The 25,199-nt window shown below is 44.2% G+C and overlaps 1 protein-coding gene across 7 annotated transcripts in view; it reads left to right on the top strand.

Annotated features, from left to right (window-relative positions):
• The window catches only part of PPP2R5C (protein phosphatase 2 regulatory subunit B'gamma), a 137,920-nt gene that overhangs the window by 3,578 nt on the left and 109,143 nt on the right, over window positions 1-25,199 (top strand). For 4 of the 7 annotated variants that reach the window (XM_019747154.2, XM_074326918.1, XM_074326917.1 and 1 more), the window contains 2 exons: window positions 5,416-5,457; window positions 13,708-13,870. In XM_019747154.2, coding sequence (XP_019602713.1) covers window positions 5,416-5,457; window positions 13,708-13,870 — 205 coding nt within the window. The remainder of the gene's footprint in view (window positions 1-5,415; window positions 5,458-13,707; window positions 13,871-25,199) is intronic. The other 3 variants (XM_019747155.2, XM_074326919.1, XM_074326916.1) reach the window with 1 other exon arrangement.

Genomic DNA, 25,199 nt, shown 5'->3' with positions numbered 1-25,199 from the left:
CTGGGCTGCCCAACCTGAGAGTGCAGGTGCCCGTCTAGGGTGGAGTGACCAGGTGTCAGAAATGATCCCAAGAGTGTTGTTCAGGAACATGGCCTACTCTACGTGACTTACTACACAACTTCAGGTGTGGGAAGGTCCTGGCACCCCAGTCCTGGCTGGCTGCACTCAGCCTTCCAGAGAACAGCAGCCAGCCGTGTGCACTGCCCAACGTTTTTCAGTTCGAACAAGATACGTTGGGTGGCCTGGGTTTTTTAGTGAGGAAGAGACGGAGTCCTGCCATGAGGGTAGTAAAGGAGAGTGGTAGAGGAGAAAGCATTTAGCATAGTGGTAAGTGTGCTAACCCCTGACGGCCTCAACAATGTCACTTAACATCCGCGGCCCTGTTTCCTCATCTCTAAACTGACTCGGTGAGTTTCAGACTTGGCCATTTTTAACCATATGGAATAGATGAGGTGTGACACCTCATGAAAAGTTTTTCCTGCAGGATGTGTGGCAGAATATATCTTTCAATGTAACAAAATACTGTTAAACGTCATAACTGCTACTGTGCAACTTTTGCCTTTTTCTAGGAATTTTTGCTCCTTGCATGATGTGTACTGGTATATTTTCTTTTTCTTTTTTTCTCTTTCAAATAGAATGTTTACTTTGACTTGCTTGTCCACATGTGTTCTGGAAATAAAAGTTTCTGCCCAGTGCTTACTGCTGGTTTATTTCGTGGCACGCTTTTAAGGGCTGAGGCCCCGAAGGGCTCACGGGCCACTTGAAGTGGGACATGAAGGTTGACGGAGGAAACTCATCTTTGAGCAGCTGTTCTCGGTGTAACACTCAGATGTGTTGTATCTTATGACTATTTAGAATCCTAAATTGCTCATAGAGTCCTAAAGCCCATTTTGGAGGATTGGACCATGTGATGGTGTTTTTTGTTTTTTAATTTGTGTACTGTGTCCAGAGTCACATATTTAAAAAGTGTTAATGCTTTTTGTAAAGTGATTTGATTTAAGCACATTAAAGGTTGCTCTAGTGTTGTTCTTCGGTCACGCATTTGACATATCCTGCCTCAGCTTAGTTTTGTTTGAAAGTCTCTATGGCAACTCTTCAATAATGTCTGTTGCTGTAAAGGGAGCCAAACAGTCCTCTCTCTAACATGTTAGCTTATTTTGACACCTACCTTTAGTAATAACTTTTTTCTCTTTATAATCTGTCCCTTTACAATTCCCCTGCCACTCCTGCCCAATGTCTCAGAAACGTGGGGCCAGGCCTGCTGAGGTCCCATAGGTGTAGGTGGTGGAGTCATGTTTTAGAAATTAAATCTGAAATTTAAAAAATATTTATTGTCTAAATAATAACACCCATTACATGTTAAATAACTTTTATGAAAAATGTTTTCTTAAGAAAAGTTTTTTTCCTATCTAGTCACTTGCCTGTGTAGTAGGAATTTTAACCTGAGCGAGTTGGAAGAAGACAAGGGAAGTCGTTTTCTGGGGAGGCAGCTGCGATTATCACCCCCAGAGAGGAGAGTCCCCGATTCCCCTCCTCCACAACACCAAAAGCCACTGTCTATAAGCTAATCGGGAGCTCAGGCTTTCACTGGGGGCTTCCCGTGCTGCATTTCCCATCGTTTTCTTCCCGGCATTTTTCCATATAACCGTAAACAGCCCCAGTGAAACAGAGAGAGAACCCAAAGGAACAGTATTTTTTTTTTTTTAAATTCATGTGTAATTACTACGTAGGAAATGGAGTTCCCTGCTTTTAATTGCAATGTTTTGGTTCACTGTTCCTGGCCTCTCTATTTATCTCTGCTTAGAGCCGGGCGCTCAGGACGGAGGAGGCTGGCAGAGCGTAATGGGGGAACTGGAAGGCATTGGAGTTGGGAGGAGGACTGGGAGCTGACCGTCCTCACGGTCATGAGCAAGCAGTTGTTCTTCCCTGAGCTGTCCCCTTTCTAGCAGCTACTCCTGTCCTAGACGGACGCGTGGGCTCCCTGTGAGATCTGCTCACTGGTGGGCGTCCAGCCTAGGCCCCATTGCAGCCCCATTGTGTGGGGGGCCGGATGCTTCCCTGGGGTCCTGGGCTCTGTAGGAAGTTCACCAGCGCCCTGGGCCTTCCCCAGTAGATACCAGTAGCCCCCAACCCCTCCAGTTGTGACAACCAAAAGTTCCTCCAGACACTGCCAGATGTCTTCTGGGGGCAAATGGCCCCTGTTGAGACCCTGCTCTACAAGACCCCTCCGCAAAGTATGTTTGCTTGCAAATCATGCCTGGCACATAATTGTCTGAGCATAGTATTTCCTTTACAACAGCAGTGATCAAACAGAAGGGGTGTCAACACCCCTTTATAGAAATTAGGATCCCAAAGAGCTTTATTTAAGTGGGTTATAGCTATCCGATATGTTTTATGTTAGAAATTGAAACTGAAAATTTCAAAATATTCGTTAATTCATCCAGTAATAATAACACACCCATTACATGTTAATATAAAGAATATATTTTTATGAGAAATTATTTACAAAAATTCGCTGAGAAAATGGCATTGCTCTGTGTTTTGCAAATCTCTTTAACGTCTGATTTAATAGAAAGTAGCAGGCTTCTTGAGTCTGCTCCCACATTCAGTCTCTTGATGCTGCGTGTCTCGTAGCCTATGAAAAACGGACATGATGGTTATAAAGGCAGATTGTGTTATGGTATTATCATAGCAGCAGTGGACCCCAGAAAGGCTCTAAGGGGTCTCTGCCTGGTGATCCCCAGACCACTTTTGGAGAACTGTTGTAGAATCCTCTTCCGTCTTCCTTACTGCCTGTCTGAAATCCTTTCTTCCTTTTAGCTCCAACTCAAGTTCATTTATTCTGAAATTTAAGGGAAGCTTTTTCTCACCATCTTGGACCATATTTTTTGTATCTTTTAAATTTGAGTAGCAATCATTTGTTCTACCAATTATCATTTGTACTGCCTGGGACCACCCTCATTTACCTGTGGTTAGCCTCCCTAACTAGGTCAAGTCCTGAGACAGCAGTTTAACTTGCTGTTTCTTTGCACTTGCCATTTGTTAGGTCCTGGAGTTGAGAAGTATTTGGTGGATTTTAAGAATCTTTGGGAAGAAGGAGAGCTTTGGATCAATTATCTTCTGATTTTTCTGATACTGTAAATTAGAACAAAAATCTCTCATTAAGAGGCTTATTGCCTTTTTGTCCTCTAAGAATATTTTACTGCAGAGTTTTCATTCATTATAATTTGTTTTGAATAGCATTATACTAAAGCAGAAGATTGTGGTACTTGGGTCTTTTTCTAATATCTATTGAGAGTTTTAAGAAGAGCATTTTGGTTTTGTTTTTAGTTTGCTTTTACATAACACCAGACGTCTGGCAAAAAGTACAGTCTCCTAAGATCTTACTTTAATTAAAGCATTTCAAAATAGGGTTTCCACTTAAATATAAAATTTCCAATATGATCTTCAGTGCTTTATATTTTTTATTTTAAATTTATTTTGGGAATTTTTCTCAGAACATGCATATACATTTTTAACATTTAATAAGTTATATATATATATATATATATATATATATATATATATATATATATATAGAAAGAGAGAAAGAGAGAGAGAGTTTGCGTTTGAGCATCTCACGCGCTGCAAGCACTGCAGAAGGTGAAAAGAATGACATTGCCTTCACTTGTTAGGAATGTCAGTGTTGGCTGTTTCTGTTCATTGTGAAGTGTCATGCCTGTTGCTTGTAGACATTCAGTCGACCTGGGAGGAGCTAGGCCCCCCATTCAGTCACACCCTCAGCCGCTGAATTCATGGAACAAGATGGAGCACATTTAGTATAATGAGCCAACCGGAGGGAATCAGATGCTTTAAAGCATCTGAGCAAACACAGGATCACCATTAGATGATAGAAGTCCAGAAAGCCCGCAGATAAGATCAGTATTCCTTTTCCTCTTCAGTAAAAGCTCCAGTACACGTTATGTCATTCCAGAAGGAGTTCATCAAGCGAACCATGTGAAATAACCTAGTTTCCCGGTTCATGACAGAGGTGCAGAGTTCGTATGTTAGAGTAGCTGCAGAGTGAATGTGAGCCCGCAGCCATGCGTGTAACGGTTGAGAGGCTCCCGCCTGCATCTTGGGGCAGGGGGAGTCAGTCTGCCACCAGCATGAATCATGGTGATAGAATTTCATCGGAAAGATCTCGGCTGTCAAGTCTCCAGGGCTCCCTAAACACTGGTACCCGCCAAGGTCAGGGTGCGTGGTGTTTGGTCGGCACAGCATCGTAGGTAGTTGTCTTGCCTTCTGCCCCCTTAGTGTGTGTGCTGCAGACTCCCTGCTTCCTGGTCAGGTCAGAGAACAGCCGCTGCAGGAAGTGCCGCTTCCCAAACCCAAACAATTCACCATCTTCGTTTTCTCCACCTGGGGGAGCCAGAGAACAAGTCTAGGAATTAAACTTGGGTGGGTGGGGGGAATGTTTGATTGCTTTGAGGACATTGGATTTTCCTTCATCGTGAGTATTTTTTTTAAGATGAGGTTTAGCATGGCTCTGAAGGGTGTTGGCTCTGACCTAATGCCGTTTTGCCTAGTGGGACTATCAGAGTACCTGTCACTCTGAGGCGTTAGACCTGTGCTGTCCGAGATTTAGCCAGTAGCCAAGTATGTCTATTTAAATGACCGAAAATCACATGCAATGTAGAAATTCAGCTCCTCAGCCACAGTAGCCACGTTTCAAGTGCTCAGGAGCACGTGTGGCTAGTGGCTCTGCTCTCGGACAGCAGATACACGGCAGTTCCCGCTTCACAGAGAGTTCTGTCTGACAGGGCTCCTTAGACCCTAGCAGCATTTTCCAAAATATTTCAAATGTGTGTGTATTTGACAATTTAACTTTGTTAGTTATCACTTTTTTAAATATGAAATATCAAATTTAAGATTACGTTTAAAGGAAAAGAAGACACTTATTAATAAATTGGCAAAGGAGAAGGAAGTGGATAAAATTAGAGAAAAGAGGAGGGTGACAAGACAAGGGAATTTGGTGGTGAGATGGGAAGGAGGGCCTGTCACTATTTGGTCTGGGACCACCTTCGTTTTAAAGACCTGACAGACAAGGACTGGCCATTCCCATAGGCCTGGGGGGACCCACGGGACGCAGTGTCCTTGATTTTATTTTTAGATGTTTTGTCTATCAAAACGCACACGGTTAAAAAATAAAATGATACAAAACCCTATAGTTTCCCATTTCACCTAAATCCCTCTCAGCCCCGCATGGCAGAGCAAACCTCTTTGGACTGTTCTGATTTCCCATGGTCCAGACCTATGGGAAGCAGTGTTGTGTGGCAGAGGGCGGGCTCTGCGGTAAGACCTGCTCACTGCAGTGACCTTTCTGTCTCAGTCATTTTCCTCCCTTTATCCTGGCTCTTCTCTTTCACGTTGCAGGCTTCTTTCCAGTTGATTCATTCACTCATGGTCACCCAGCAGGTACGTCCTGAGATCCAGCTGTGTGCTAAGCACCATCGTGGGTGCTGGGGATTCGGCACTGGACACAGAAGGGTCCCTGCACTCATGCAGTTTGCTTTCTGTGAGTGCTGTGTTTTCTAAGGGGCACCGATGACATGTGGTGTGAGAGCGCCTCACACGTTGCAGAACAGTGGCCTTGGGGGTCTTGATGCCAGTGGCACCCTGTGGTTGTGTTACCAAACTGTACTCGCACATTTCCAGACACCCCTGTGGGGCAGGACCACCGCTGGCAGCCCCTATGCTAGAGGCCTGGAGGCAGCTTCAGGTGGTCAGGGATGGTCTCACCAAGGAGATGACATTCAAGGTGAGACCTGAGTATGAAGAAGGAGCCAGTGGTGCAAGGATCTGAGGAAGGGCATTCAGCCAGAGGCAGCAGCTAGTGCAGAGGCCCTGCGGCACAAGGGAGCTGGGTGTGTCACCTGGAAGAAGGCCAGTTTTAAGAGAAGTGAGGGTGGCTCGAGCAGGAGGGATGAAGTGGGAGAGGTGGGCACAGGCAGGGTCCAGTAGGGTCTCGTCAGCAGCTGTCGGCCAGGTTTTGGATTTTTACTCTACGATGATGGGAAGCCATTGAGATATTTTGAACAGGGAGTGAGATGATCTGACTTAAGTATTTAAAAAGATCTCTGCAACACATCTCTGTGCAGGAAACAGAGGGGCAAGAATTGAAGCCGGGAGACCTAGAAGACATGGCAGTCTCGGGTGCCTGGTGTGTGTCCTTGCCTGCACTTGCACAGCTGGCGTGGGCTCTGTACCTGGGTGGGCTTGTCAGCTTGCATTATAGGCCTAAGCTGAGAGCTGGCTCTGGCGGCTTCCGACCTAGAAAGGCCAGGATGCAGAGAGTTTTGCTCTGAGCGGCCAGCTCTGACAGGAGCAGCCTTAGTTTTTCCTGGGCAGTCTGGTTTCTTTGGAGAAGCTCTTTCCTCCCCTTGTGATACCCAGTCCCCCAGTATTGTGCACACATGTTCAGTGGCTATGGACAGATCATCATGCAGACCAAACATGAATTTCCTTCTTTGCAGCCCCACATCGTATGCCTGCCCTCCAGAGTTTCTGAGTCCTGAGCCTCTCTGGGACTCTGTGGGTACATCACCTGCTTCTCCCTCCAGCCGCAACCCCGTTTGTGGTTTCCAGGTAGAAGTTGCCTTAGCTTTGCTGTTGGCCCTGCCTCCCGTCTGCTTTCCACTCCCCAGGCATCTGTTGAAAGCTCTTGTCCTTACGTGCACCAAAGATTCCCCTGCAGATCTTTGGTGATAGGGGGTTTTCACCTTCCTATTGCTACATTTTCCCTTGTAATGGAAGCTCAGGAGGTTTGCCAATCAGTCTTAATCAGGGAACTCTCTTCTGTTCTTCCCTTATTTTCACCTCTCAGCCAAGGATTCTTGGCCTAGGGTAGGGGTCAGGAAACTCTTTCTGTAAAGAGCCAGATAATAAGTATTTTAGGCTTTGAGGGCCATACCACTCTGCTGTTGGAGCAAGTGAGCAGCCATAGACGATATGTAAACAAATAGCCATGGCTGTGTGCTAATAAAACTTTATTCACAAAACAGTCAGGGGGCCAGATTTGGCCCATGGCCTTTGGCTTGCTAACCCCTGGCCTAGTGGAGTCCAAACCAGGTTCAGAACCTAGAGAAACTCTGGCGAGAAGCTGGGCCCTGTTGCTACCCTGTAGGTCTCTGCTTGGGCTCTTACCTGAAACCAGTGTGGTTATGCTCTGTGAAAGAGGTATTCCTTTGACATTTATTACATATGCCATCCAGAAGCTATCAAGAGGCCAGTGATTTGCCCTGCCCAATTGAACAGTAAATGCATTGCATCTCGTTGTGAATTCTTAGACTTGCAGTGTTTGAATGGAAGGGAAGAGGTGATTGTTCCTTATAGTGGTCCCTTGTATGGGAAAACATCTAGAAATGAGGCCTTGTCACCAGTCCAGTTGCCTGTTTTGTTGTTTAAATGAAATAGAGTACAGAAAATCTATCAAACACCCCTATTTTTTCACTCATTATGGGGGTGCTGTTGCCTGGCTCCATAGAAGTTTGGGGATTGTGGGTGACCGCTGGGCCCTGGAGCATGCAGGCTTGATGCATGTCATGTTGGAAACTGCGATGGGTCGCCTTTCCTGAGGGTGAAGGAGAGCCTTAGAACGTTGTTCCCTCTGCCTTCAGAGGGGCAGCCACACGCATAGGCTGCTGTGGGAGGAATGGGGAGAGGGCCTCTTACCCCTTAGGAAGACCTCGCTTTTTGCCTCCGCCCCTCCCTGTGGGCCAAGCACTGTGCAATGAGGCCAAGGCCGGGCTGCGGCTCCACCTCCCTTTACAGGGTCCAGACCCACCTGGGACCAGCCACTTCCTCCCCTCCTCCAAGCCCCCGCCACCCCGCCGAAGCTTTGAGGATCCCAGTGGCTCACACTGACAGACCCACCCCCCCACCCCCCCGCCGGAGCCCACACAGTCTTCTGCAAGGAGGCCTCTCCTGTACGGCGCCTGCTTCACTGGCATCGCTGCAGTTTGAATCTCAAAGGGTGTCTCAGATCATCCCGAGGCCCCCACATCCCACCTACAAAATGCAGTCACCTCTAAGTGTGGCGGTGGGGCTGTAGCTTGCTTGCTGAGAAATCTCCAGAGGCTGCTAAGTTCCTGTGAGAGGAAAAGGTCAGCCATTTCAATTTGGGTTTGATAAATAAATACTGGTTTGATAAATAATTCCCCGTCATTGAGCCAAAAATAAAGATGCTGAAGTAGGTCCCGCGGTATCCTTCACGTCACTGAATGAACAGGTGAAAACAAAACTCGCCATAACCTCCATTCCAGGAGTGACCAAAAAAGGGAGATCTAAGTCTGTTTTAGTTTTACCCACGACAAATAGCTAAACGGTATCATACTTCTTCATAAAAATTTCCTGTAACTTCAAGATAGAGAATCCGGTTTTGATTTGGTGAGGAAACACCCAAGTCAAAGCTGCACAGCGGTGTTTATGGCTCAGTGTCCCGCCGACACGCGTGCCTCCTGTGTGCGGCTGGGCCTCGCGAGCAGGCGTGCCCGCTGGCACTTGGCACCTGCCGTTTGCTGCAGGCGACCTAGAGAAACGGCCAGGAATGGCAGGCTGGGCACACGTGGCATTGATTCCTCCGTCCTGCCCTGGTCCTCCCTTGCTTGTGCCCGGCACTGTCCTTGTCACTGAACCTTGACTGTTCAGAGTTGGGAAGACAGGCTCTTTCAAAAAGCTTCCAGTCTGTTGGGGAGAAACCCACCATCGCAGTGTGAGAGGACGAGCTACAGGCTGTATTTAGAGGTCAGGGCGGGTCACAGGACAATGAAGCTCCTGGTTCTGCCTGGTACAGTGTGTTGGGAGGGCGGGGGGGGGGGTGCCCTGAACGTGAAAAGGAACAGATAAAACACTTTTCTTTAAATGCAGTAAAATGCACACAACACAAAATTTACCGTTAGTGACATTTAGTACATTCACAATGTTGTGTAACCATCATCACTGTCTAGTTCCAGAACATGGTCCTCACCCCAAAAAGAAGACCCCTCCCCGTTAAGCATCACTCTTCATTTCCTACCACGCCCAGCCCCTGGCCACCACTGTCCTGCTTCTCCCTGTGGATTTGCCTGCTCTGGACGTTTCCTGTAAGTGGAGCCTGTTGGGACAGCTCCTTTCACTCAGCATGTTTTCAGGGTCCGCTCGTGTTGTAGCGTGTGTCAGTACGCCACTCCTTATGGCTAAATGCTACTCCGTTGTTTGGGTATGATGCATTTAGTTTCATCGGTTGATGGACAGTTGAGTCTTTTCCATCTTTCGGTTATTGTGAACAGTGCTGCTATGATTGTTAGTGTACACGCTTTTGTTTGGACACCTGCTTTCAGTTCTTTGGGCTATACACTTAGGAGCTGGGTTGTTGGGTCACGTAGTGATTTTAGGTTAAACTTACTGAGGAACCGCCAGACTGCTTTCCATAGTAGCTGCACTGTTCTACGTTCCACCAGTAATGTAGAAGGTTCTGGTTTCTCCACATCACCCCTGTAACTTGTCCATTTTTTTAAATTATCACCACCCTAGTCCGTGTGAGATGGTACGTCATTGTGTTTCGATTTGATTTCCCTAGTGGCCAGTGATGAGCATCTCTCCCCGTGCTTGCTGGCCATTCTGTAATTCCTGAGGCAGCACTCTGCACCTTCACCACCACCACTACCCCTCCTGCAAACAGTCAGAGACCCTCCTCTGACCCTGCCCCCTCCCCGGTGTGCTGCGTGCTGCTTTGCTCCCCAGCCACATTTTTGGAAGGTGCTATGGATACTCCAGGTCGTCCTGCTTCGTCCTCCACCCCCTCACCAGCCCCCATGACCTCTGTGGCTTTGGTGGCTTTTGACAAGGTTGACGCTCCTTCGTCCTGAATGGCTTTCTTCCCTTAACCTCAGTGATGCCCCATCCTCATCCTGCTTCGCTGCCTATGTCTCCTCAGCCTCCTTTGTTACCCCTCACTTTCCCTGCTCTCAGTATGCTCCTCTGCTAGACGGTCTCATTCATTCCCTGGCTTCAGTGACCAGTTAGATGCTTGACTCCAAATTTACGGCTGGTCTCAGAGGACGGTGTCCTGAGCACCAGCTGTGTGGCAGCCAGACTGCTTACTCCAGGCTCTGGGACCCAAGGTGAAGACGGCAGACGATAGGCCACTCGCCAGTCTTGCAGTCTCCAGAGTCCAGTGGGATAGACAGTAAGCAAGAAAACCAAGAAGAAAGAATTTCAGCTGTTGGTTAATGTAATCAAATCAAATAAAATTGTTGTGGAGGGAGTGGGGAGAGGAGGTCATTTGAACTTGGACGTATTGGAATTGCCGTATAGGTACCTCAGACTCAGCAAATTTGCAGTTGAGCTTATTTCTACCCATGTTTCTTTCCTGTCAATAACTTGTCCCGCCATCCACCTACCTGTGTGAGCCAGCGGTCTGGGAGGTCTCACTGGTCCCCTCGTCTTCCTCACCCCACATTCCCACTGTCAGCCAGCACCCTTGGTTTTCCCAATTATTTATCTGCCACTGCCCTGGTCCCAGCCAATGTCCTTCTCTCTCGTCTAGACGACTAGAAAAGCCTTCTGTGGGTCCTGTGCTTCCATTCCCCCTTCTCAGGTGTAGTCCACACCGAAGCCTGAGGGGACCTTAAGAGGGAAAATTTCGCGTCATTGCCCCACTTAAACCCTTTCACTTGGCTTCAGGTTGCCCTTCAGATAAAGGTCAGACTCTAACCTGGGCGAGTTGGCTCTGAGGGCACCTGCGGCCACTCCAGCCTCACCCTTTGCCGGCTGGATGGTCTCTGCTGTGGCCTGCGGTCATGCTGAGCCCCTCGGGCTGTCAGTGACGCTTCCAGATGCTTCTCCACACACACACTGCTCCTCTCTCAGACACACACACATACTCTGCTTTCTCTCTCTCTCACATGCACGCACGCACACACCCTGCTCCTCTCTGAGACACACACACGCATACTCTGCTCCTCTCTCTCTCACACACAATGCACACACACACCCCACACCCCAGCCCCCTTCACACACTCTCAGAGAAGTCTTCTGACCTTTCAGGTTCCTCAGTCTCCTGTCAGGTAGTAGGCAGCCCTGTGTTTTTCTCAGAACTGGACAATGTGGTGTCCAAGCAGACGGGCCTGCCCCCCACTGCTGACAGTTCTATTAGGTAGAGATGTCTACCTCCTAACAAGTGAATGTAAAGTTACAGCCATGCCAGTCACAGGAGACAAGCATGGGCTGAGAGCACGTGGCAGGACACAGCTAACAGGGAGTGGGGTCGGAGCCAGCAGAGGCTGGGCCAGCGCCTGGGGGCTCTGCAGACACCATTAAGGTAGAGGGCTGTGAGCCCTGGAAGGACACTGCGGTGGGTCATCTTTTCTAGAAGCTAACTGCCTGCGCCAAGGAGGGCTCAGGAGGGAGGCCCAGGGGACAGGAGGTGAGGCATGGAGTCAGCAGGTCTCAGGGTAACTTGGTTTTTCCAGCCTTATCTCAGTGTGTCCCTCCTGGGGGTTGTCAGTCCCACAGCTGTAATTGTTGGGTGGCTTCATCATGTCACCCAATCCTGGTGTTCGGTGTGTTGTTGCGTGAGACGCGTGGGCCGGGCTGTTCTGTTGGTGTCAGAGCATCAGTGGGCTCTCCTTCACCTGTGCACGCAGGTGTCCCCCACAGTCATATGAGCACCACTGGATGCAGCATTACTGACAAATACAAGGCTGTGTAAACTGCAACATGGCGGACACTTAAAACAAGTGCATGTGAGGAGCTATTCGTGGCTGTGAGGAAATACTAGGTTTGCTGGGGTCACCCAGAGGAAGCTGAGCAGAAGAGTTTCCACTGGGGGAGTTCAGTGGAGGAGGAGAGTTATGGACGGGGTTTTTAAGGAAGAAAGACCCAGCCTTTTCCAATCAGGTAGAAAGGGTGACAGGTGCCAGGCACAGAGCCCAAGAAAGCCCGTTTTGAGGAAAAGGCTGCAGACTGTGGCGAGGAGCCTGTCTGTCTGTGTGCGGCAGTCTGACATCTTGGAAAACTCTTCCTGAGCTCGGTATTCCTCAGCACTTCCTTAAAAACTAAAGCAGCACTTACTTCTGGGTAAGAATTCCAGGCAAAGATGAGAGCAGAGAGCCGGGCGCGGGCTGGTGGGTCTGCTGTCCTTGGCCCTGCATGAGTGGGGACTTGGTGGGTTAGTGTTTCCTAGGACACGTTGGGTAGGCTTTTTAAGAGAGCAGATGTGCAGACACAAACTCCATTTCTTTGGGCAGACAGGACGGGGGGAGGAGTGAGCACCTTCGTTGCACAAAGAATCTTTTTTATATTAAAATTTATCTGGGGTGACAATGGTTAGTAACATTACATAGGTTTGAAGTGTACAATTCTGTAATACATCATATATATATATATCACATTGAAGTTCACCACCCAGACTCAGTTCTCCTTCCATCACCATATATTTGACGTTGCACAAAAAATCTTGATGGTCCACACTCATTGTTGCACCTGTCAGCTGTCACTGCTGGGTGCTCCGAGCACAGCTGATCCACAGGGCTCCCTGGGCGAGCTGGCCCCTTAGGCCTAAACAGATGACGGGGGAGCCCCGCTCTGCTGCGTGCGCTCTCAACCACCCACCCACCTCTACTTGAGTCTTTGCACTGCCCCTCAGCTTGCATGCTGGCTGCACAGTTGTGGCGATGCGGTCTGGAGAGGAGAGCTAGAAGAAGGGTGCTTCCTGAGGCTCCAGGGAAAGACGCTTTTCTGGAGCCTTTGCTGACTTTGGAGGATGAGTAGGGAGCTAGCAGGGAAAACCTGTCACTTGTGAGGTGGTCAGAGATACTAGTTTCCTATTGCTGCTGCTGCACAAATGACCACAAACTTAGTGGCTAAAAGAACATAAACTTATTATCTCACAGTTCTAGAGGTCAGAAGCCCAACATGGGGCTGAGATTAAGGTGTTGGCACAGCTAGTTCCTTTTGGACGCTCCAGAGAGAATCTGTTTCCCACCTAGAGGCCCCTGCACTCCTTGGCGCGCAGCCCCTCCTCCGGCTTCAAAGCCAGAAGTGTAGCATCTTCCAGTCTCTCTCTGACCTCTGCTTGTCATCCCATTGCCTTCTCTTGTAAAGACCTGTGTGGCGGCATGAGGCTACCCCTGGTAACCCAGGGTCACCTGCCATCGCAGGAGCCTTCACACTATCACACCTGCAAAGTCCCATTGGCCCAGGAATCACCGTGCCAGGAGTTAGGATGTGAACGTCTTTGAAGGGTCGTTGTCATCAGCCTACATATATATCAGCCTAAATGATAAATATACGATAGGAGCCAAAAGTTTGAAGGAGGATAAAAAATTGGGTAGGTCTGCGAATCTCTCAAAATCTAGTGTAAGTAGAGGTGGGGTAGAACCTCAGACTCCAGCAACTACCATGTTTCCCCGAAAATAAGACCTAACCAGAAAATAAGCCGTAGCATGATTTTTCAGGAGGACATCCCCTGAACATAAGCCCTAACGCGTCTTTTGGAGCAAAACTTAATTATAAGACCCGGTTTTATTTTCGGGGAAGCACGGTATAAGGAATCATGTTGTTTACAGTAGCATGGAGGAGACAGTCCCAGAGTAAAAGTTTTATGTGTTTTTCTGTATTCTAATGGCGCTATAAAATCAAATCATTTAACATTTTCCTTTGGTTTTGTTTCTATTTTGGAAACAGATTCCCAGCAGGAAAAACAGCCTCATTGCTGCCCCAGCTTCAGCATCTAGTAAAGTGAAAGTGCAGATCCCTCCGTCCGCAGTGAAGAGAGACAAACGGCAGAATTCCTCCAGGTTTAGCGCCAGCAATAATAGAGAACTTCAAAAACTACCATCTTTAAAAGGTAATATTTATTATTTGTCTTTTAAAGTTAAACTTTGCCTACTTAGGGAGAAGGAGGAATGTTTTCATAGTTGGCTAGCTTCTTATACCTTTGCTGTGTTTATATTCTACAGGATCGCCTTTCCTTCTTTTGATTTTGTTTAGATTGAATGCCATTAACTTATTTACTCAACTAATATTTCAAACTCCAGAGCTCTTTAAGATAAAAAATCTAATCATAAATGTATTACTGGTATAATACACTAAAAAACTAAAACGAAAGACTTAAAATCTTTTCTTACGAATCATAATTAAGCTAGCCAGTTTTTCTTCTCATTTGTGTTACAACTCTGGCAACTCAGAAAGGAGTAATTGAGAGAACGGTGGTAGAATCTCTGTTTTTTCTGGTGTTGGAGGCGTGCCGATGAGAACCACAGTCCTTCCTGGACTTTGTCCTAAGAGTCACTGGGAATTACCTCGACCCAGGGGTTTTCCATGTGAGATGATTCAGGGAACAGTGCTCTTTGCTTCGAATCCCCCCCAAGTGGCACAGTTGCCCCTTTCCAGCTGAGGGTCTCCCATCCCTAAGAGTGTTCCTGTAGGAGATTTTGGTATTGACGCACAAGACACCCTATGAAAGGAAACAGGGTAAGGACCCCAAAGTCAAATGCTAACCTCTGAAAACCTTTCTATTTCCCAAACTCTAAGAGTAGTGCAATAAAGGAAACGTCAGATATTTTTCCTACCTAGAAGACATAATAATAGGTCTTTTACAATTAATAAACTCAGTGAGTGTGGGGAGTTTGTCCTCTCTACATGTGTATCCCAGTGCCTTCCGTACCGCAGGGCAGTGAGCAGGAGCTCAGTGCAGATGTGTGTGGGGGGTGTGCAGGGACATAGTGGGGTGCGGGGAGGAGAGTGCAGGGAGGGAGGGGTGAAGGGAGGGAGAGGGTGCAAGGAGGAAGGGGGTGTGGGAAGGGGTGCATGGGAGGGAGAGATGGAAGGACAGGGCTGTTTGGATGGAGGGAGGGGTTTGTGGGTTCAGGGCATACTTCCTACTCCTGTTTGCTGGGAATCCACTCATGCAATTTCAAGAGTTTGTATGTGGCTTATATTTGGCTTAGCTTTGTGGTGGATAATTTACATGCTAAGTTGTTTTTGAGGGGTCCCCCCCTCCCAAATAGTCCATGCCTTTCTCATGCCATTCATTCATTCAGCAAATACTGTATTGAACACCTACATAAACAGGCCCTGTTCTAGGATTGGGAGTACAGCATTAAACAAAAACAAGGGCACACAGTGCCGAGACCAGGCTCCTGTTCCAGTGGGTGGGACACTGCCAGTGAGTGGGTAAGGAATGTGTGTTCACGCCTCCGTCCAGGGCTGGGCGGACCTGGGATGTGCAGTGGAGAAGGCTTCCCAGAACCATCACCGACCTTGGCGGGAGCTTGGCTCCTGCCGTGGGGGCCCAGTGCCCCGCCCTGGTCCACGTGTCTCCTGCCCGCTTCCTTTGCCTCTGTCTCCCAGAATTCCCTGCTCAATCCTCTTTCTCCAGGCCTCTGCTTTGCTGTCTGAACCTCTATTTTCTCTCTTTGTCTTTATACCAAGTAAGAGTGGCATGTAGTTGCTCACGCTGACACCAGTTTTCTCTGTTCCCAGAGGGAGAAATTTTCCGTTGTACAGCCACACATCCAGGAGCATTTCACATGGTCAAAGAGAAGCCAGGGCCCCTCACTGGTCTTGTTTGATCTGTCTTGGTTATTCTAAATTATCAGTAGTTCTGTAGATACGTTAAAATAATTTTGTCTAATTCAGAAAAAGTAGGAATTGATTGGAATGATGTTGAAGTTATATATAAATTTTGGGAATATTGACACTTTTATGATACTTTTCTCCCATCTAGGAAGATGGTATATCTCCTCCAGTTTTCTGGGTCTTGTTTTCCAACTTTTTATAAGATTTTATGATTTTCTTTTACGTCTCTACCTTTTCATTAAATTTATTCCTAAGTACTTCATAGTTTTTGTTACTCTTACAATTGGGTTATATTTTTTCTGTTTCTGCTTCTAATTGGTCCTTGCTAATCTAATTAAAAGTTGTTCATTTTTTAATGTTTTCTTATTCTGTCACTTTACCAAATTTTCTTATTTATCTTGGTAATTTTTAAACTAGAGTCTGCATATATCATCCTGTCATTTGTAATTTGATACTTATATCTCTTCCAATATTTATACCAACACATACTAGTTATTTTCATTTTATTATACCGTTAACTAGGACTAGTAAAATATAGATAACAGAGATCAGAGCAGGCTTCCCTGTTTTCTCCCATTTTGGTAAAAGGCTTTAGCATTTCCTTGTTTCACGTGAAATGGCTCAGTTTCTGGTGCATCGTCGCCTTTCCCCAGGGTGCTGGTGTATGAGGGCCACCTTCGCACGGCTCTTCCCCGCCCCGTTCTAGCTGGCTAGCGCGTGCTAGTGCGCTACTGCTGAGTTTTATCAGATGCTGCAGGCTGTACTCCTCGAGAGGGTAACACAGTCACTGTGTGTTGATAGGTTTCTCTGGTTTTGAACTATCCTTGCATGACGGGCCTAAACGTCAGCATTGTGGCCACACACGATTCCTTTCTCTGGTTTTGTCGACTAACTTTCCTCATTCTCTGCCTCTGTATTTACTACATGGAGCTGGTCTGTAGTTTTCTTCTCTTTTCACTCTCCTGTATTTTATCAAACCTAAGATGCCTTGATACTGGCATGTTGTGATCTTTCCTGGCGCTGGCCGGCAGGTTTTTACGCAGCTCTGTCACGCTGCCATGCGGTGGCAGGGACTGTGACATGCACCTGCCTCTCGGCAGTGACCAGGCGTGGAATAACAGGGGGTCTTGAAGTCCATGACACAAGATTAGAGGTCGACTTGGAACTCCGCTCACCCTCGTGCTTTTCTCAATGAGAAATCTGTAGGTTTCTTCAGGTGGGGTCAGTTTAGAGTAGATGGTGTATTAAGTCGTACATTATGTTCTCTAACGAGTCTTAATTTCTTCCACATCTGTGGTAGTGACGTCTGCTTGGGAGTTCATTTATTCTTTTGTTTGTTCTCAGTATCATTCATTTTCACTTTTATCTTTAATTACTCAGTCTATCTTATTTTATTATTTCCCAACTTATTAAGTTGAACACAGAGGTCACTTATTTTCAGTTTGTCTTTAATAATAAAAGAATTCAAAGTATGTATTCCTCTGGGGATAACTTCAGCTCTCTCGATAGATTTTCTTTTCTTTTTTCTTTCAGATCATAGACTTTTTTTTAGTTTTATTGAGGCATAATTTACATAGTACAAAATAAACTCATTGTAAACACTTAACATAATGTTTTTGAATTTCATCCATATTGAGTAGTTTGTTTCTTTTTAATGCTGAATAACCTGTTATTTGAACGTCCCACTTTTGTTTATCCACTCACAAATTAATAGACATTTGAGTAGGGTTTTTGGCTAGAATGATGCTGCTGTGAGAATTCACATAAAAGTCTTTGTTTGAATATACGTATTTTCCTCTGTCTTGGGTAGATACCTAGGAGTGGAATTGCTGGCTTGTGTGATTAAGTTTATGTTCAGTTTCTTAAGAAACTTGCCAAATCATTTTCCAAGGTAGTTATACCATTTTACATTCCCACCAGCAACACACGAGGCTTCCAGTGTGTCCACACTTTTGCCAGTACTTGTTATTGTCTGTCTCTGTGACAGCCTTTCTCATGGGTGTCTCGTTATGGCTTAATGTGCATTTCCCTAATGGCTGCAGATGTTTCGTGTCTCTTCATACCTATTAGCTATTTGTATATCTTCTTTGGTGAAATGTCTGTCAAAGCTTTGCCTGTTTTTAAATTGGCTGTCTTATTGTGGAAGTACAGTTGACCCTTGAACAGTGTGTGGGTTAGGGGCACTGACCCCCTGTGCAGTCAAAAATCCTATTATATACTATATTCTCACAATAAAATAAGCTAGAAAAAGAAAATTTTATTAGGGAAATCACAAGGAAGAGAAAATGCATTTACAGTATTGATTGAAAAAAATCTGTGTAAGTGGACTTGCACAGTTCAAACCTGTGTTGTTCAGGGTCAACTAGATAACAATTCTGTGTATAAACTGGATATGAGTCTTTTATCAGATATATATATGATTTGCAAATATATTCTCCCAATTTATGTCTTCTCTTTTTCTACTCTTTGAAGCATAAAAGTTTGGAATTTTGATGAAGTCCAATTTATCCCGTTATTCTCTTATAGATCTTGCTTTTGGTAGTGTATCTGAGAACTCTTAGCCTTACCCAAGGTCACAAAGATTTTTTCCCTGTGTTTTCTTCTAGGAGTTTATAGTTTTAATTCTTATATTTAGGTCTATGATCTGTCTCAAGTTCATTTTTTTTTTTATAATGTGAGGTAGAAGTTTAAATTCATCTTTCTGCTTGTGGATAACCCAGTTGTCATAGCACAAGTTGTTACAACCACGATTCTTTCCCCATGGAATTGCCTTGGCACCCTTGTCAGAAACCATTGTCCATAAATGTCAAGATTAATTTCTGGACTCTCAGTTTTGTTCCATGGGTATATGTGCCTGCTTTATGCCGGTATCACACTATCTCATTGTGGTATCTTGTTGTTTTCATCTGCATTTCTATGATGTAAGGTCTTTTCAAACGTTTATTGGTCATTTTCCATTGGGTTGCCTGACATTTTCATATTTTTTAAAAGAGTTCCTTGTTTATTCTGGATATGAACTCTTTGTTGGTTACATGTGTGTTGCAGATACTTTTTGCCACTATAGCTTGTCTTTTTCATTTTAGCCATTCTGCTGAGCTGGTTTCAATGTCTAGTTAATTGATGAATGAAGCATCTCTTCATAAATTTATTGCCTGTTCAGGTAAATTATTTTCTGAAGGGCCTGTTTAAGTCTTTGTGCCCATCTTTCAAATGGGTTGTAGCAGTTTTAAAAAACAGATTTGTAGGAATTCAGATAATAGGTCCTTTGTAGATACAGGCATTGCAGGTTTTCTTCTACTCTGTGTCTTGAATTTTCACTGTCAAAGACATTGGCACTTTGAGAGTACTTTGTATGTCCTGTTGAACAAGTCTTTGCTTGCCACAAAGTAATAGATGTCAGCCTATGCCTTTTTTCCCTAAAACTTTATTTTACCTTTCGCATTTAGCTGTACAATCCCTGTAGAATTAATGTTTGTGTCTGCTGTGGTGCCAGAGGTCAAGATTCCGTTTTTTCCAGGCAGCTTTCCATTTGGCACAGAACCCTTTGTTGAAAAGATCACCCTTCACTCATTATGGTGTTATCTTTGTCATAACAAAGTACCATTGATGTGTGGATTCGTTTCTGGGCTCTGTTTTGTTCCACTGGTTTGTCTTCCCTTGTTTGTGTCAGTACAACACTAACACATCCTAATCCTACTGGCTCTTGATATCTGCTTGTGTAAGCCCTTCAGCTTTTTCTTCATAATTGCCTTGGCTCTCTTCATGTCCATGTAAATTTTAGAATCTGCCATTTCTCTAGAAAGTTCTTCTGGTGGGGAATAGTATTCCAAGACCACTGTCTGGGTGCTAGGATTCATGTACTGCTGCCAAATGGTTATTGTTTTCAGGTCTTTTTCGTGGACCAAACTAGAAAATATGTTTCTTCAGGATATAGCACAGCAGGAGTTTATATGTTGTTTTCAATTCAAATTCGGGTTGATAGGCATTTATGTAACTTCTATCTTATATCTCCTTTTGTCACCCCAAGATTTTGGTTCTCAAGGATATCAGAGAGAATAGCATTTAAATGTCAGATAATTATTCATTTACTTTATCCCACATTACACACAATATATTCTCAGAAAAACAGTGTAAACATTATGACCAATGTGATGATTGAAAGGTTACAATTTTTTGCACTTTTTCATTTTCTGTCCCGGCTCCTTTTTCATAGGTTTACTCTCTTCATCGTCAGAGCACATAGCCATTAGAACTATTCTCTCCTGCTGTGGAGAAAAAGGAACCCTCATTCACTGTTGGTGGGAATGCAGATTGGTGCAGCCGCTATGGAAGGCAGTGTGGAGGCTCCTCAAAAAATTAAGAGTAGAATTACCATATGACCCAGCAATCCCTCTCCTGGGTATCTACCCAAAAAATCTGAAAACATTTATCCGTAAAGATATATGTGCTCCAGTGTTCATTGCAGCTTTATTTACGGTGGCTAAGACATGGAAAAAACTAAATTGTCCTTTGGATACTTGGATAAGATGATTGGATAAAGAAGTTGTGGTATATATACACAATGGAATACTATTCAGCAGTAAGAAAAGATGAAATAGGACCATTTGAGACAACATGGATGGATCTTGAGAGTATAATGCTAAGCAAAATAAGTCAGACAGAAAACGCAGAGAACCATATGATTTCACTGATATGTGGTATATAAACCGAAAACAACAAAAGAACAAGACAAACAAATGAAGAAACAAAGATTCATAGACACAGACAATAGTTTAGTGGTTACCAGATGGTAAGGGGGGTGGGGGGTGGTAGATGAGGGTAAAGGGGGATCAAATATATGGTGATGGAAGGAGAACTGACTCTGGGTGGTGAACACACAATGGGATTTATAGATGATGTACTACAGAATTGTACACTTGAAATCTATATAACTTTACTAATAACTGTCACCCCAATAAACTTTAATTTAGAAAAAGAAGCAAAAAGAAAACTATTCTCTCCCTCTTAGCCCTATTTATACTTCATTCGTGTGAATATCGTGTTTACCCAAAAGTAAGACCTACCCCGGAAATAAACCCCAGTTAAGATCGTCAGCCAGACAGGACGCATTTAGTACGTTATGACGATGTTCCAGAAGAAGATGACATGACTGTATTTGAATAAATGTAGATTGTTGTACATGAAAAAATAAGACATCCCTTGAAAATACGCCCTAATGTGTCTTTTGGAGCAAAAATTAATATGTGACCTGGTCTTATTTTCGGGGAAATACAGTATATAGTTAATCCTCGGCTCCGGTTGTTGTGCTGACATTCCGCCTGTTATTTTGGTCTTCTGAAGGTTGCTCTGTAGTAGATTTCAACTTCAAACTTTAAAGAATGCCTGGATAAAAATGCTGGGCTCCTATTTTCTTCAGTATCTTAAGGATTGTTACTCCATTTTCTTTTTCTTTTTTTTTTTTTTTTAATTAAAATTTATTGGGATGACAATGGTTAGTAAAATTACGTAAGTTTCAAGTGTACAATTCTGTAATAATCATCTAGTTACTCAATTTTCTTCTGTAATAAAGTATTGCTGTCAGAGACTGACGTCAGTTTAATCTTCTCCCCCTTACAAGTTTCTTGGTCTGTTTGCTTTGATGCCTAAATAGTTGTTTTCTTTAAAGTCCTGTAATTTCAGAATGAATTATTCTGGGTTGGTCTTCGCATATACATGTGATGTTCTTTCGATATGTAGTAGCAAGTCTCTTTCTTAGGATTATTATCTAGAGGATTTGTTCTGTTTGCTTGCTTTAGTTTTCTCCTTTGGAGACTCCTGATGTATAAATATTGAATCTTCTTTGCCTGTTTTCATATTCACTGTTTCTCCTTTGTGCTTTCATTTGTTTTTAATTTAAATTTTTTTTCTCTTTTTTATACAGTTCCTTGTAAGCCATTTTACGTTGTATTTATTTGCTCTTGTATTCCTTCCAGTTAATCTTCATTTCTGAAATTTTTTTTACCTACAGAATTATATTACCTATTTCTGAGTTTGTCTGTTTAAGATTCATGTAGTCCTTTCACACATTATATTATCCTTTAGTGTCTTTTGCCTCATCTTGAAATATTAGGTTGTAGTTATTAATGTCTTTTGTGGGATGTCTTTCTGACATGCTTTTACTGTCTGCAGAGGTGTCATTCTGTTCCTTGTTCTCTTTTACGTTATAACTCTGTGTGGGACTTGACTTTGATCCTTCCTGGTGTGTATGTGTGACAGAGACAGAGAGAGAAAGAGAGGTGTGGGAAGGAAGGGAGAAGAGAGAGAGAGAGAGAGAGAGAGAGAGAGAGAGAGAGAGAGAGAGAGGAATTAGAGAGGAGGGGTTTGAGCTCTAGAGTTCTAGCTTTGGTTATTTTTGTGAAATTTTCAAAAATATGACGGCTTACGCACCGTCTTAGCTCCGTGATTCAGTCTCTTCCCCCACTTCTATCTGGGCCTGTTTTTCCTGTCGTTTCCTCTCTGCAGTTCACTTGGGGTTCTCTTCCCAGCAGTTTCTCCCCAGTGTGGCCTAGTTCTGGAAGGGAGCTTCGGCTGCTGAGTTTTGAGGGTTCACGGGCCCAGATGGGTTCCAGGCCTGGCAGACTTAGCTGTGGACTCCTTGCTTTCACCCTCTGGAGCACAGACCCCATCCATTTTCAGCTGCTAATCTCAGGTAGGCTCACAGCACTTATAGCACACAGGTCTGTGGCTGCTGGCGGCCTATCCCCATGTGCTCATCTGTCTATAGGGACATTTTCTCCTGACCTTGTTGTAGATGTTGGCCATAGGCTTTGGGTTTTGACATCTTAGCTGCTCTATGATGTTATGCAAGAATTTGGAGAGATGAAAAAACTATGCCACACTTTTTTCATAATTGCCAAAACTTGGAAGCAGTCAAGGTGTCCTTCAGTAAGCGGACAACCTGTGGTCCCTCCAGACAGTGGAATATTATTATTAAGAAGGAATGAGCTATCAAACCATGAAAAGACATGAAGGAGCCTTAAATGCATATTACTAAGTGAAAGAAGCCAACCTGAAAAGGCTACTTTCTGTGTGATTCCAACCGTATGACATTCTGGAAAAGGCACAGTTGTGGAGACAGTAAAAGGATCAGTGGTTACAGGGATCCGAGGGGAGCGCAGTAGAGTTTAGGACAGTGAAACTATTCTGTGTGTTACCATTGTGGTGACTACGTGGCATTTTGCATTTGGCAAAACCCAAAGAATGCAAAACGCAGTGAATCCTAATGGAAACTATGGTCTTTAATTAACAGTGATGTATCTATACTGCTTTACCAGTTGTAACAAATATACCACAATACAAGATGTTAATAACGAGAAACTGGGGCGGGGGCGGGGACGGGAGGAGAAACATATATGGGAACTCTATATTTTATGTTCAATTTTTCTATAAACCTAAAAATCAGTCTATTAATTTAAAAAAAAGCAATGCTACTACTGTTGGATATTTTAATTCCAACCTTTTTAAATCCTCCATAACAGCATTCTTTTATTCTGTCAGTGATAATTTAGATTAATCCACTTATTTATCACTGTATCCTTCATTCCTTTTTGCATCTCAAACTTTCTGGATCTCATTCGCCTTCTTTTTGAACGTCATTTAGAATTTTTTTAACGAGAATCTACTCTGGGCAAATTCTCTATTTGTTTATCTGGAAAATGTCTTTATTTTGCCCTCATTCTTGAAAGATACTCACTGAGTATCGAATTGCAGGTTGAACGCTTGTCCTTCAGGACGTTAAAGACGAGCATTCTGTGCCTTCTGGCTCTGTTAGGATTGAGAAGCCGGGGTCCCTGTGTGAAGGTGGTGCTGTGATTTCTGACCACTTTTCTGATTTTGGTCTATGACAGTGATTTTTCCAGTAGTTCCACTGCTAGGTATCCAAGTGGGGGTTCTCTCCATCAGTGTTTTTGGGGATTCATCTTGAATCTGGATTGTTGTGTTTCCTTAGTTGTGGAAAGTTCCCAGCCATTACTTCCTCAGTTGTTATCTCTATGTTAGTCTCTCTTCTTTCTTTGGCTCTAATCAAACCTGTGTTGGACTTTTTTATTTACTGTGTTTCTTTAGTCCTCATCTGTACTTTCCAGCCTTTTTGTTTGCCATGTTATGTTCTTGATCAGAGAGTCTCACACTCATCATGGTGAGGCCCTGTTTTCTTTTTCTTAATTTTCAACTCATCATGGACTAATACATTCAAAAAATGCAGTACAAATTACTATAGAAATGAATATAAAATACAGCCCCAAACTATTTTATTATTATAGTCAGTAGACATAAAAGTACCTAAATTGCTATCAGTTTCTCAGTGTCTGTTATCTTTTGGAGAATCTTCAGGTTTGTCTGTGTTTTATGAAACCCACCTGTTGAGCTTTTAATTTCAGATACACTTTCTCATTTATGGAACTTCTGTTTTTAATCTGCACTGTGACTTAAAAAATATTTTCCTATTCTCTTGCAGATACCATCAAACTTGTCATTTCTTTAAGTGTAGTAAGCACACTGCTTTATATGTAGTCCGTGTTAGATAATTCCAGCATCTGAAGTCCCTGTCTCAGTTGGCTCATGATACCTTATTTCCTTGTGTACGTGACTGTTTTTTACTCTATGCAGATCATTGTACTAAAATATCTGAAATAAATGGAAACCTAGAATGAAAGGATCTTCTTCAACAGGGATTTGTTTTTGCTTCTGCCAGACACCTGGGGTCACTGCTGGTCTGAGAGTGCCAGCAGATCACAGCCTTGGTTACGACTTGTTAAATTAGCCAAACTGGTTGACCGGTAAAACATCCCCCTTCATCCTTGGAGTTCCTATAAATGGAAACCTTGGATGGAATACATCAGAGCTGACGCTGTGTGACTCAGCAGATAGTGTCCTTACGGTGGGAAATGCGTACTATCTGGTGACTATCAGAAGTGATGCTAAATGTTATCCCTGTGACAGGCTGATGACAGTTTAAGCTCTCCATTGTACAATGATAGTTTTCTTTGCAACTCAGAGGTACTGGTGATGAGCTGCAAGGTGTATTTTGGCGTCTCGCCCACGTCTGTTCCCTCTCAGCCACGAGCTTATCCTTTACACACTTGATAAAACTTGGCTGAGTTAGTAGTTTCACTAGAGATTTCAACACTTAATCTGGCTTTCTTCTAAAAGCAGAGCTCTTCCTTACCAGCTGGAGCTACTTGGTTATCTTGATACAGAGTTCCTACTGGAAAGTCAGAGGAGGCTTCATTCTTTGCCTTTTAGTTACCAGTTTCCCTCAAATGGTGAAAACTAAAGTCTTCTTCTGGCTTTCCCTCTTTCTTTTTTCTTTTTCTTTCTTTTTTAATAAATTTTATTGGGGAATATTGGGGGACAGTGTGCTTCTCCAGGGCCCACCAGCTCCAAGTCGTTGTCCTTCAATCTAGTTGTGGAGGGCGCAGCTCAGCTCCAAGTCCAGTCAGCTCGCGCTCTAACCAACTGAACCATCCGGCCACCCCTGGTTTTCCCTTTTTTGGATATAATTATAGACTCACATATTTCATTGATTTCAATGTGTTTTAATCTACTAAGATCATTAT

The sequence above is a fragment of the Rhinolophus sinicus genome, linkage group LG03 (genome assembly GCF_036562045.2).
Source record: "Rhinolophus sinicus isolate RSC01 linkage group LG03, ASM3656204v1, whole genome shotgun sequence".
NCBI lineage: Eukaryota > Metazoa > Chordata > Mammalia > Chiroptera > Rhinolophidae > Rhinolophus > Rhinolophus sinicus.
Note: the sequence above shows the minus strand (reverse complement) of the source record. Positions and strands in the feature narration are given on the sequence as shown.